At 36.2% G+C, this 14,592-nt stretch overlaps 1 protein-coding gene across 8 annotated transcripts in view; it reads right to left on the reverse strand.

The window, feature by feature from the left end:
- RASAL2 (RAS protein activator like 2) overlaps positions 1–14,592 on the reverse strand; it is a 387,077-nt gene that overhangs the window by 28,189 nt on the left and 344,296 nt on the right. For all 8 annotated transcript variants that reach the window (XM_029231144.1, XM_029231143.1, XM_029231145.1 and 5 more), the window contains 5 exons: positions 13,038–13,191; positions 11,013–11,111; positions 9,564–10,118; positions 6,923–7,067; positions 486–630 (listed from right to left, as the gene is read on the reverse strand). In XM_029231144.1, coding sequence (XP_029086977.1) covers positions 486–630; positions 6,923–7,067; positions 9,564–10,118; positions 11,013–11,111; positions 13,038–13,191 — 1,098 coding nt within the window. The remainder of the gene's footprint in view (positions 1–485; positions 631–6,922; positions 7,068–9,563; positions 10,119–11,012; positions 11,112–13,037; positions 13,192–14,592) is intronic.

Raw genomic sequence — 14,592 nt, forward strand, 5'->3', positions numbered from 1 at the left:
GGAGACCAGAAACCCAAAGCTACAAAACTCAGGAATTAGTGTAAACTTAGTTTTGCAAAGTGGGAAAATGGCATGAGGCTCCTGACTAAACCATTTGGTTTACTACAGCTCATCATAATCTCTCTAAAGACTGCTCATCAAAAAGCTTCCAAAATCTCACCAATTGCTGGGGTTAGAATAATGATCAAAAATCATTAACACATTTGTTTGACACTAGTAAATATGTTTAAAAGTCCTCAAAATACTTTTGGTATTAGATGATGTGGTGCTAATATTCTGGGGAAATATTATATTTATGTGGATAGTTCAGAGCAAATTCTGCTTACAAGACAGGTTTAGATTTTAGACAAAACTGTATTAGGGAAACTTTCAATTTTTCCCATAAGTCCTTCCTTTGGTTGGGAAATAACAGTTAACACTGTGATAACTCATATTGAAAAACTGAAGTTCCAATAGCAGGGAGTGAAGCACCGACAGCAGCTCACCAGTAAGAGTTGATGATCTTGCAGAAAGCCAGCTCACAGCACATTTTCAGGTTGCTCTGATGGTCTATCAGTTCACTAGATGAACATTTGCTGGGATCCACTTCACAGTTTTCATCTGACTCATACAAAGCTTTGATGAACTCCCCTATTTCGAGAGAGAAGATGACGGACAGTATAACTATAAACAGTGTCTTCCTGAAGAGAATAAAAGAATGTAGGATTTCTGTACTAAAATGTGTAATGGGGAATTCGTTCTGATGCCTGACATGGAGGGCACAAAACACTGTTCACGAAGGGTTATTGCTCTGGAACCCAAGAGATACCACCTCCTATACGTCATGTTTATTTTCCTTCTCTGGAAGTGGAAAAACAGCACTCATTAACATCATCATCATGGTATTTACAAAAAGAATAATGAAACTACTTTAAAAAATGCTACAACTTTAAATCTTTTATCTGAAACCACAAATATATTTAAATAGCAGGAAGTCATTACTTATTCTTATTATAAAGCCTCTTTACCTTATGAATAATGTTGTTACTATTTTAGAAGAATAAATAACCCAAGTCTGAATGATTAGCCTACCTATGCTTTTAACTGCTAATACTGGTGCAAACACAGATTCAAGTAACGGTCTCTAGGCTTACCTCTCCTAATGGGGACAGTCATTCAACATAGCACATAGCAGAGCATCTCTTTATATAATTTGGATGTTTTTCCAAATAAATTTAGCTTAGACGCCCTGTTCATATATCTTAGCCTCTATAGAGATATGCCCAGTATTTCCTGAAAGAGCAAATCCTTACCTTACCTGTTTATCACCTGTTTATCCTCCACCATGCACTATACCATGTATTTGTTCTGTTCTATGTTTCACACTGTTTTGTGCTTATTTGTTCACACGCCTGTCTCATCTTTAGGATGAATACCATTGAAGGTCAGGGACTGGGTTCTATTCATGTTCAAATCCCAAGCCTATTAAATACCTTCCAAAGCACTGCAGGGGCTCAATAAATATTTGTTAGAGATGGTAGTATGTTCTTATTTTTTATAGGTCTTTATGACAGAGGAGTAGAACTTTCACAGCTCCTTTTAAATCTGCTTATATTAACTGAAGTTCAGGCTAGTTATTAATAGATTTCATGAAAGTGAACAGTAATTCCTATAAAAAATTAAGTGGCAGCAGCAATATCAAAGAGCATTTTCTATCAAAATGGTTAGTACTAGGATAAATGAAAGATTTAAAAAATAGCTGTGATACAGGATGGGAACTGATTATTTGGAAGAACAATGCTTGGAGAAGAGGAATCTAAGTGATGCACAGAAAAGAAAGTGGTGCAGAGAAAAAGTAAAGGCTTTGGAGCCAGAAAGATCTAGGGTCAAATCCTGGACCCACCACTTAACCAACTGTGGGGCCATGAGAAGTCACTTAACTAGTCTGAGTTTTGGGTGCTTTATTTGGAAAATAGCATTAATCACTCTAACCCTCTAGAGCTATGGTGAGGATCTGAAAATAGTGCATGAAAAGAAAAGTGTCTGATATGGTGCCTGGTACTTAGTAGGGGCTCCATATAATAAGTATTGTTATGTACAAACTTTGTAAATTTAAAATAACTTTTCATAGAGTGAAATAATCAAAATTGGTAAAAGGCTTTTAAAAATGTTTACCAACTCTCACAGGATTTCTATTGAACATGTTCTCAACATCACCTATGTTATGTGCTCCCACAGAATTTACCTCATTTAAAGAGTACCTGAATTTAAAAATAAGTCATCAATGTCAAATACTTCATGTAAAAATCAATCCACCTCTAAATTTATATCATTAATGTTCAGCTTATACCTAGGTGAGTTATACCTATTCCAGGAGATAATAACTAATATTAATAAATAACTTGTGAATTTTGAGAGTATTTTTCTTTTATTCTTCAAGAACCAAATAAACAACTCAAGGGTCCAGAAGTAAATTAATTGTCTAAAGTTTTTTATTTTTACCTGATTATGATATATTTAAAATCCTCCAAACTTGAGAAAATTCTTTTCATTTTTGAAACTGTAACCTGGGACTTTCCTGGTGGCGCAGTGGCTAAGAATCCACCTGCCAATGCAGGAGACACAGGTTTGAGCCCTGGTCTGGGAAAATCCCACATGCCGCGGAGCAACTAAGCCCGTGTGCCACAGCTATTGAGCCTACGCTCTAGAGCCTGCAAGCCACAACTACTGAGCCCGTGAGCCTAGAGCCCATGCTTCGCAACAAGAGAAGCCACCACAATGAAAAGCCCGCGTGCCGCAACGAAGAGTAGCCCCCCACCCCCTACTCGCCGCAAGCACAGCAATGAAGACCCAACGCAGCCAAAAATAAATAAATTAAAAAAAAAAAAGAAACTGTAACCTATGTCTGATAGTGTGGAAAGTACCACATTGAAAGGTGAACTTTTATAGATTTGCACCTAGAAGCTGTTTAGCCGATCACAAATTACTGAGACAGATTTAATGATCCCTTCATGTCTGCTCTCCTGCCTTTAAAAAAAAAGAATCAAGGACAAAGAGGATGGGTGTTCAATATGTTGTTTAAATTTGAGTTTGTGCCTAGAATGTTCTATGGTATGTGTCATTAACTCATTATTATCTAGCATCCAAATTTCATGTATAGAAATAAGCCATTAGGTACGGACATATTGCTAAAAGGAAATTTGCCTCTGCCACCAATGGTGGAAATCATTCCTTTTTAGAGATCTTTCTATATGTCACAGAAGATGGTGTTTCCTGTTGATCAGATGCATCAACATGCAAACTGATTTCAATGAGAAAGGTAAAAGGGGTTAACAGATGAAAGACTTAATTTAAGTCTAACTGAGGCAGAGTCTGTAAATAGTAACGCTTTTAATCAAGATAAATGAAGACTGGCTAAAAGGCAGGTAGATATTGTTTAATATGACTGGCAACTTTTAACTCAATTTTCTCTGAGAATTCTTCAGGTAGTCTGCAAATAACATTTATTTTTTTTTTTGCCCAAAGTGTACGAAATACAACAAAACTTAAATTATTCAGAGTGCTCAGCTGTACTTATTAATTTGATTTTTGGTTCACTGAGACTTCACTGTGAAGCCTTTTAATTTAAAACTTCTGATAGGGACTTCCCTGGTGGTGAAGTGGTTAAGAATCCACCTGCCAATGCAGGGGACATGGGTTTGAGCCCTGGCCCGGGAAGATCCCACATGCCGCGGAGCAACTAAGCCCGTGTGCCACAACTACTGAGCCTGCGCTCTAGAGTCTCCAAGCCACAACTACTGAGCCCTCATGCCACAACTACTGAAGCCCGCGTGCCTAGAGCCTGTGCTCTGCAACAAGAGAAGCCACCGCAATGAGAAGCCCGCGTACCACAATGAAGACCCAGTGCAGCCAAAAATAAATAAATAAAATAAATTTATATATATAAAAAAAAGGCTAACTAGAAATATGGGGAGTTAGATGGGGAGAAGACAGTAGAATCTCTTTCCTGAAGAAGCTTACCAATTAATTTTGTTTGTGCTCTTGGAAGCAGTAGCCATTTTCACCACCCTGGTCCTTGCTTTTGGGTTACAAATATAATAGAGATCTTTGTGGGGTTACTTGAATTTCTTCCCCTGCTCACTGAATCAATTTTCAGGTCTCATTGAGCCAATCAGCTATTTAACTATTAACTGTTCTAGGACAGTTAATAATTAACTGTAATGATTAACAAAGGACTTGTCTCTCCTTTTCCACTTCAGGAATTATTTCATTTGGGAAGCCTATTTAGCACACTGATGGTAGAATATGAATATCTGATTTTTAAGAAGTAGATGGTCAACAAATATCTACACCTTTATCTCCCCAGAATAGAGAATACTGTTTGAGATGCATCATCATTGCTTTTTATAAGGCAGTGCAAATCATTAAAGCAAACCACGATATGTAATTTATGATATGACTGTATAAGCTTTTTATGTGAAACTCTGATTCTGTACCTTTCCTAATGTCAATGAAAATCCATTTTCACTAGTCTTCTTTTAAATTCCTATTAGATCTTAAACTAAAGCACATGACTTAGAGAAAAGAAATAAGTATGAAGATAGGAAGCAGGAGAAGAAAAAATGTACTTCTCCAAAGTAGGAATTAACTGCTACTACAGTGAGTCCAGCATAGGTAAACACAACGGTCCTGTTTCTTGAACAGTCATTCACTTTTTAGCCTGTGCAACCTGGCTCCTGTGCTCCTGAGAGCAGTCCCAGCCATCACGAGTCATCAAAATGCAATAGCCATGTTTTCTTTTTAATCTTTACTTTCCTCAATCTCTGACTCTATTGATACTTTTTTCCTCTTGGTGTCTAAAACACAGTATTTTCCTTCTTTTTTTTGCACGTGTGCATGCATGCTTCCTCTCTTTGACCACTTCTCTGATTCCTCTGCTCCTTTCTATACCATAAACCAGGTGCATTGTTAGATCTGTCTTTGGCCCTATTCTCTTCCTGCTCCTGTAATCTTGTAGTTTCATTGATTCCCTCCACATGGGTAACTTAGTCCTAAATTTTCACCAGTCAGGTAGACAGATGTCTTGGGATTTCCTACCTAGAACCCCTGGGATTTCCTACTTGAACTTCAAGTTGAATACATGTGAAGTGAAAATATCATTTCTCATTCTTTCAAGCCTACTACTTTTATGTTCTCTTTCTGTTAAGAATCTCATCATCCTTCTTGTCACTCAGGAAGGCCCCAAATTCACTGTAATATTTGATCTCCTCCTCCACCACGCCCTGCCCCATTCTCATAAACTGAAAAGTTGCCAAGTCCTATTAGCTCAACTTCTTTAATATTTCTTAGATCCAACTTTTCTCTTACTCTTGGCGATTACCTCATCAGAGTCTTGTTATTTCTTGCCTTCCTTATTATAATGGCTTCTTAACTGGTCTCTACGTTCAGCTGCTTTCTTCACCAACCCATTTAAATCACTCTGTTAAACTGATTCTATTAAAAACACCCTACTCAAAACTTCCAATGATTACTGTAAAATCTACACTCCTCAGCCAGGCAGTCAAGGCCCTCAACTAATTGGTTCTAGTTATTTGTCTAATCATTTTTGTTGTTGTTGACTTGTCTTTTTCACTTTATTTTCCAGCTAATTGGCTATATTCCAAACATGCCTGGTTCTCTGGTACCTCGATACCTTTTTGTTCATGAGGTTCTTTCCCCTATGTTAATCCCTGCCATTTCCCTTGTCCAAGCTCTGCTTTTATAAACCTTGCTAAACTTCGAGCTACACACACACATCATAAATGTCACAAGGGAAATTTTATAATTCCATCAGGTATAATCAATTTCTTTAATTATTTGAAAAGGCACAGGATTCTCTTTCTCTTTTTGGTTATAGGGATATCCTTATCTTTCTTATCTATCTATATTGTAAGCTCCCTAAGGGCAAACATTTATCCATTCATTCATACCTTATTGTCTATTCTTAATAGTCTCATGTGACTGCTGAGCACTTGAAATTTGGCTAGTGCAAACTGAACGTGTAATAAATATAAAATGCACACAATTTCAAGAGTTAGAATGAAAAAAGTAAAATACTTCATTAATAATTCTTATATTGATAACATATTAAATAATATTTGGATATACTGGGTTAAATAAAATGTTATCAAAATTAAATTTACCTGTTTCTCTTACCGTTTTTACACTGTGACTGCTAGAAAATTTAAATTACTCACATGTGACTCACATTATGTTTCTTTAGGATGGTGCTGCTCTACATTCTATGTGAAGTACTAGGGATATGGGGATAAAAAAAATGACACTGTTCTTCAAGGAACTCATGTCTGCTTTATCAGAATGTATATCAAAGTGCCGAGCACAGTGCCTTACTCCAGTGGTTAACACCTGAATTTCACGACCAAATATGGAGCTGCAAGTGGGTGGCCTAGTCATTAAGAACTACTGATTGGACAAAGATTAGTTGTGAAAAATTCTGTAGGTCTGGAAGGCAGAAATTGGGAGTTGTGGGAATTGGAAGGAGTTTCTCCATTTTTGATGCATAATAACAAATGCTAACACTTTCAAGACTTAGGTAATGTATTTATATCATGATATAAATACCCAACACTTTGGGGGAAACAGGTCAACTAGAAATGACATCTCATTACTAACATTACTGTGTATCTCAGAATCTCAGGGACTTGAGGGCATGGGGGTAGCTGCCTATGCTGATGAACTTTCTCTTTCGGTACATAGTGTAAGAAATCAATCTGCTGTTCCTCCCCTGCTGAGTATTGCAGAGACTTCTTACAGCTGAAACTCCAACTTTCACACTTTAATCAGCTAGAACCAGATAACATGCAGAATTTGAGTTCCATTTGGTTGTTTCATGAGGGTCTAAAAATCAAAAGGGAAAGAAAACAGATGTTTTTCTTCTCCATACCCAATGCATCATGAAGATACTGTTGTCCCACCAACTTGAGGTATTCCTCAATGGATTTGGTGGCAATGGTGTTCTCTCTGAAGATCAAGACATCATGCTCTCCACAACGATCCACCTCAGACATCACCAAGTCAGTCAGAAAATCCTGGTAGAATAATGTTCAGTTAGGCAGAAAGCAACTGAATAAATAATATACATTAGGAGAGGCTGATGAAATATCAAACATCCTGGGAATGCTGCTTTAAAACTAAAGCTACCAGATTCATTTGAAAGAAAAAAGTCAGTCAGGATAAAATTTTAGGTGTCACCAATCCTAAGTTAAAAATTCCTTCAAAGGTTTTTCATCGCACTTTTGATATAGACTGTAGTTCTGAATGTGGCCTGCATGTCTCTATATTTTCTGCTTTCTGTCTATCTTCCCAGCCTCATCTCATACCATTCTCTCTGTATTGCTCCAGTCTCAAGTGTCTTTTTTTTTCGGTAGGTCCTTGAATACATCAAGCCCTTTCTAATAACAATGTTTTCTATTCACCACAGAGCTTTCTGCAAATGCTGTTCTCAGTTCTGCTTCACTCCCACCCTTGCTCAGCCCTCACTGCTATGGAGTTAATTCCTCAGATCCTTTGGATTTTAGTTTGCACATCTTTCCTCAGTGAAGCCTTCTCTTACCAACACTGCCCCTGAACTCCACTAGTCAGGTACCCTTAATACACATTCTCACAGCACCATATAACTTTTTTAAAATCTGCACTTTTCGCAGTAATCACATTTCTGTAATTATTTGATCAACATCTGTTTTCCCCAGAAGACTGTGAGTCCCATGAGACCAAAGACAGTGTCTATTTTTATTCACCTCTATATTTCCAGCATTTAACTGCTTCTGACACATATTAGGCATTCAATATATAATTGTTACAAATTGGTCTATAGTATCAACATGAAATTTCTTGAACTAAACATCTGAACTCATTTTCTAGGCTGATTATATTTGTTTGTATGTATGTATGTATGCATCCCCATCCATCCATCCATCCATCCATCCATCCATCCAACCATCCATAGTGAAAGAAGGCATAAGGAGAAATAAAGCCCTTAAGAAATAACTGCTTCATTTCTCAACAGTTTAAGGAACTTGATTTAAAGTTCATTGTTTACTGCTGTTCAATTTGAAATGTGATAACATCTTGTATTTTGAATGTTATATATTCACTGGATATTTCAAAGTCTCCAAAATCAAAAACAGAGGGAATATGTTGATTTACTTTTATTTTAAAATTAAGCATTTTAAACACGAATGGGATTTATTCCAGGGTAGATCAACACTGTAAAAGAGTCATAGACTTAGGAGTCACTACTAAAACTCTTGTGCTAAGGGTCAGGAAGAAACTTGGGGGTGATGGTAACATTCTGTATCTTGATTGCTGTTGTTTCCATGGGTGCATAATCTGTCAAAACTCACTGAATTTTTCACTTTAAATGGGTATAGTTTATGATATGTAAATTGTACCTCAATAAAGCTGTTAAAAAATCCTACATATATCCTTGAACCTTGAGCAAATGAAGAACAGAAAGAACATATCCATACAATTTCAAAGGTGAGACTCAAAATTTCAATGACACCTTTTTTAACACCAGAAAGCTCAAAATTATTATTAGTAAATTCAACCACCAAAATGATAATCAGTAGGAAGGCAGTTAAATAAGGGACTAAATATTGAATATTTGATATATTCTGATTTGTATCAAGAAATTTTAAAAACGCTTTATTTTATTGTTCAGTTCTACATAAATTATTCTAGCTGTGAACTCCTCTAGATCTAAAATACAATTTTACCATGACCAATTTGCATATAATATAATGGAGATTTAGCCTAGTTAAGTGAATATGCCTCACAGAGGTGATAATTACCACAGTTCAGGCTGATCAAAGACTCTATCAATTGTTACATCTGAAACTAACACACTGTAAATCAACTATACTCCAATAAAAATTAAAAAAAAAGATTCTATCATTTGTTTAGTGTTCTTTATACAATTAGTATATTTCTTTCTTTTATCTTCCTGAACTTTTACTTCTATCCAGCATGAATTGAGATAAGGTTATCATGAGACAGCTAACAATTAAATAACATCCCTTGGTATTTTAATTCCAAATTTAGATGTTAATCTCATGAAGACTCTTGTTAATGACCAGCATGTTTCTGGAATACCTCCTTCTGTGACTAGCTGGGTACAGTCATGAGTCAATCTTAATTTAAAATATAGTGAGGAATAAAACCATCATACAACACACTCCAGAACTAAAGATAAATAATCTTGAACATATTGTGGGATTATCCACCAATCCTACCATTTATTTTGTCAGACAATAAAGAGCTAGCTGTGGTATCTCTATTTCATGCAAATAAACTTTAAATAAATACTTGTTAGTCTCCATTTTACTTCTTTACTTTTATAATCTCCACTAATAAGTGGATCTAAGAACCACTAATAGGTTTCCTTCCTAATTCTTTTTTTTTTTTTTTTGACCAATAGCAAAGCATACATCTCTAATTTGAATCTCCACAGTAAACATGTGTTTATTTCTTCATAAAAGGTAGGGAAGAGATTTTGGGTAACGCAACCCTCCTTTTCCACTTACCTTGGCTCTGCCAGTACTTTGAAGAATGTGCACTAAGGCACAGGCCAACTCTTCTTTATTTCTCACACTAATTACTGGTTCAAGAACAGAACACAACATGGTGTAGTTGCTGGTGACAAATTCTGCAAACTCTTTGTATTGCTCCATAGGCAGAATGGTGATAGTTTGGAAACGTGATTTAATCCGAATAGAAGGTCCTCCTGTCTTTCCTTTGTTGGGTGTAGGTGTACTCACTGGGTACCACTTTTCTACAAATTGGCGACCAGTCACACTGGCAGTGGGGATATTGACTAGCCCTACATAATTATTCTTGTCTTTTTTTTTCTTTTTTTCCACATCTTTATAAATGTGAACTGTGATGCTATGAAGAGGTGGAAGGCTGTAGAACTCAAAATGTTCACCCCAGAAAATATTGTCTGCTTTGGTCTTGCTGGTTGTACGAGCAAAGAGGGTATCATCAAGGCACAGTTCACAGAAATATTTCTTTTTAGGGGCAAGGTCCTTGGCTTCAATAATCCATAAACGGAGAACGTTTTCAGCTCGTCTGCAATTGTCCTATAAAGAAGTAACAAAGTTGTGTTTGAGAGTTGAAATCCCAGAAAGACAACATTTTCCTCTTAAAGTAGGTGATGCTATGTACTTCATTAAGGGCAGTCAAAAAATAATGAAGGGGATTGCTACCTCATTGTTCAAGATAATAGCAAGCTCTTAGAGACCCACATACATTTTATTTTACTTGGGTTAAAAAAATATCATCCTGTAAGTTCTCATATAGCCAGTCTTGTGGCAACTGAATTAGCTTTCTGCAAATAAAACAGAGATAAGTAAGTAATTAAGAAACTTGTGTTCTAGTCCCATTTCTGTCTTGTACTAGCTTCTCACTTGGGCAAGTGACTTAACTTCTCTGAGTCCTCTTATCTAGGGGTCCCCAAACCCCAGGCCACAGACTGGTACTGGTCCGTGGCTTGTTAGGAACTGGGCCACAAAGCAGGAGGTGAGCCAGTGGGCGAGCGAGCGAAGCTTCCTCTGTATTTACAGCCGCTCCCCATCGCTCACACAACAGCCTGAGCTCTGCCTCCTATCAGCATTATGGTGAGTTGTATAATTATTTCACTATATATTACAATGTAATAATAATAGAAATACAGTACACAATAAATGTAATGCACTTGAATCATCCCAAACCACCCCCCGCCCCCCGCCATCCGTGGAAAAATTGTCTTCCATGAGACTGGTCCCTGGTGCCAAAAAGGTTGGGGACCGCTGCTCTTATCCACACTGGTAAAATCATGATACTATCTGTAAGAAGATTATTTTGAGCATAAAAGGACAAAACGTATATGTGTTTAAAAGTTCTATAAAATTTAAGGTATTATTACTCTATTTACCTTCAATCAACTTACTGCTTATAGAGTTATACATTTTTTGGACATTCAAAGCCACTATTACCTTATTTGGTTGAACTGTCCTGCGAAGGTTTTCCATCCACTTATCTCTCTCTGAAGCGGAGTTACAGCTGAAGCATTTACTTCCACTTAAGTAGGTAACCTTCAACATAAAGATTAGAGATAAGGAAAAGGAAATGCAGGGCTTGGGGTCTCTATCTTCCTAGTTGTATCATGAAAGAGTTAGAGATATGCTATGAACCCATATTATACTACATGGTAACCAAAATGATATTTGCTGGTTTTATGATATCTATATGTACATCCACATTCACTTTTTGTTTTGTTATCTAGTTAGCATCTACTAGAATGCAGGTATGAAGACAAAGGCCATTAAGAATTCAGCTTAGGAACCTAAAACTGGCCTACAGTTCAGAAAGAACAAAACTAAAAACCTTTAATTAAACTTAAACCTTTAAAAATTACCTGCAAATAAATATGCTCAATTCTGAGTTAATAAAAATAACTAAAAAGGGAAGAAGGTCTCTAAAACAGCTTCTTTCTTGGGACTGCCTTCATTATGTTACAGAAGGCTACTACGTGAAACTGAAAAGAGTTACCAGTATTGAATTACTTTGGAACCCATTTCTCTTCTACTAGGCAACCAGTCTGATTGCCAATCATCTAATTAGGTTAGCCTGATGATTATTATCAATGTCCTTTAAAAATGAAGCATGTTGTCTCTATGCCTAGAACCTAACACCTGGCTGGGCATACAATCCGTTGAACTGAGTTATACAAATATGGCAAAGTTCAAGTGACTTTTATACAAAAGAACACCAATAAATGACCTGTCCAAATTGCTAAAGTGGTTCACATATTAACTCAATCTCAGATTATAACCTAGTGAATCAGATCAGATGTTACATTCTGTCTAATATGGTAGCTATTAACCACACGTGGCTAGTGAGCATGTGAAATACTAGTCCAAACTGAGATGTACTGTAAGTGTAAAATATACATCAGGTTTTGAAGATTCAGTTTTTAAAAAAAGAATGTAGAAAGTTTCATTGATAATTTTTAGTTCCATGTTAGAAGTGGTAAGATTTGGGTTTAATAAAATTTAAAATTACACATGTGGCTTGCACTGTATTTCTGTTGGATAGTGCAGGTCCATAAGAAAAGGTATAAAACATCTTTCAACTTCTACAATATCTAACATAGGACTCATCACTAATAACTTTGTAAGTTTGTGCTCATTAATTAAATCATAACCCTAACAAGTATATGGATGGTTTTGAAATTAAATTTGCAAATGGCCAATTGGCCATTTACTTTGGGAGGGGGAAATTACCTTATAAAAGGTGATGATGATAATTTTCTGGTGAAGGGCAATTTGTTCACTGAAGAAATTAGGCACCTGCAATGTGCCAGGGACTGGGCTAAGTGCTGGGGATTACAAAGATAGATAAGACATGGTCCCAGATCTTGAACTGCCCATGTTTTAGTTAGAAAAATTATGGTTTTAGTCAGTTTCCTCAAAAGGATCATTAAAATTGGGGGGTTTGGCTTTCAGGAGAAAAATAATAACATATTGTGTGATATCTTTATCAATACTAAAAAATTAAAATACTAACAATAAGTTATTATTAATCTTGTGACCTCTGCTGAGAATGCACTAAGAACCCATTTATTTATTTATTCATTTTAAATTGGGGTATAGTTGTTTTACAATGTTGTGTTAGTTTCTGCTGTACAGCGAAGTGAATCAGCTATATGTATACATATATCCTCTCTTTTTTGGATTTCCTTCCCATTTAGGTCACCACAGAGCATTGAATAGAAGAACTCATTTATTTTGAAAGCAGACTAGCCCAAAAGGAATGAGAAGCCATCATTAATAACTTTAATCACCAACATAATCAGATTAGCATATTTCCAATTTTTCCCCTGTAAGTAGGTAATTTTCAGCAACTGAAAACCAGTTAAGATGATCAAATCATCAATACAGTAATGCGATCATAAGAATACTGGATAGAAAAATCTCTTTGTTGTCTAACTACTCTTCCTTTTTCCTACACTTTTCTACCTCAAAGCAGAAGTCTTGTCCAAGGATGCTGCTATGGAGTGGCTTCACTGATACGGGCTCCCCTCTACCAAGATCCAGACATTCCACTGCACTGCATGGGCTCAGCAGGGATTCATGGGAACGTGACTCTTTTAGTTTAGGCAGCCCACGAGACCTAAAAGTAGAAAGAGATATTTATGGTAGTGTAATTACTTGGTCAACAAGAAAATAAAGGTCAAATGCAATGGAGGCTTCACCAAATGTATAAATGCCTAAGAGGAAAATAAATGAGCAAATTAACAGTTAATCTGTAACAATAATAATAGGACCATATTCATGTGGCACAGATAAGCCACATACATATTTGTGTCTGTGTGTACACACTTCCTTTTTTCAACAAAACACAAAAATGTACTATAATTTTACTAGTCTCAAGGGAGCTTGAAGCTCCACCACAGACACTGTTTTTATCCACATTCCTGTGTTGGAGATGGAGAAATATATATCATCTAAGGTTATCTTACACATTTTTTTTATGCAAAGGTGTTATCAAAAGACATATCGTTTCTTTTACTTTTTTTTTTTTCCATGCTATAGCTTTATCCTCTATTATCAGTGACAAAATAGCAGTGACTGAACCCTCATTCTGTTTCCTTCTGCTTTGGCAGAATAAACATACATACACAAACCCACAATCAAAGCCAAACTTTTCAGCACAAGACCCTGCTTTTCCAAAGGTCTGATTTCCATCTCTATATGGAATTCTTTTCTGGCAAGCTTTTGGTTCTATCTATGCTTTACTGTACAAATATGAATAAAGAGTAAAATGCCTTGAGGAAACTTCCCACCCTCAAAAGAAATGTTCAAACTAGAAGAGCAGACCTTTGTCAGCACCATTCAGGCATTCTGGTTGATTCTGTCCCCTAGTTGTTTAAAAAGGAATGTGGGGAAGCATGACTCTTGTCACTACAGGAGCTAGTACTTCACTGCCTTCCCCTTGGAAGAATCAATGAAGCCAAACAATATAAAACACAATATTCTTGAATCCAGAACTGGGTAGCTATGCAGTTTTACTCAATAATTATAGTATTTATTGACTGAAACACCCAGAGTTAGATACATATATTTCAAGCAGAAGTACCTAGTAATAGGGATAAAAAGAAATGCCTTGTGGAAAGACATTTGTTTTTGTAAAACACATTAAATAAGCAGCTTCATTCATTTCCTTGAAATAACCATGTTAACTTAAAAAGGAACCAAAATACTTAATGCCAGAGTAGCTTTCAGTTAAATTATAAAGTAATGAGATATAGGAGACTAGCACGAAAGGCTGCTCTTTCCCTTCTGTTTCCATTCTAACACTGTTTAATCAAACTCCATACAGTAAAAAACATCTTAAGCAATAGGACCTTAGTCCATTCTTCTTTCCACACACAAAAATGTGTGTTCTAATGTTCAGCAATCATTTTATGGTCAAAAATTCAATAATTATATTTACCACTGATGATACAAAGGATGCACAAAAGCCACCTAATGTTTTGTACCTAAAAATATAACAATGTAATGGCTCCACATT

Source organism: Monodon monoceros, unplaced genomic scaffold, assembly GCF_005190385.1.
Source record: "Monodon monoceros isolate NGI ecotype Baffin Bay Population unplaced genomic scaffold, NGI_Narwhal_1 Super_Scaffold_18, whole genome shotgun sequence".
Classification (NCBI taxonomy): Eukaryota; Metazoa; Chordata; class Mammalia; order Artiodactyla; family Monodontidae; genus Monodon; species Monodon monoceros.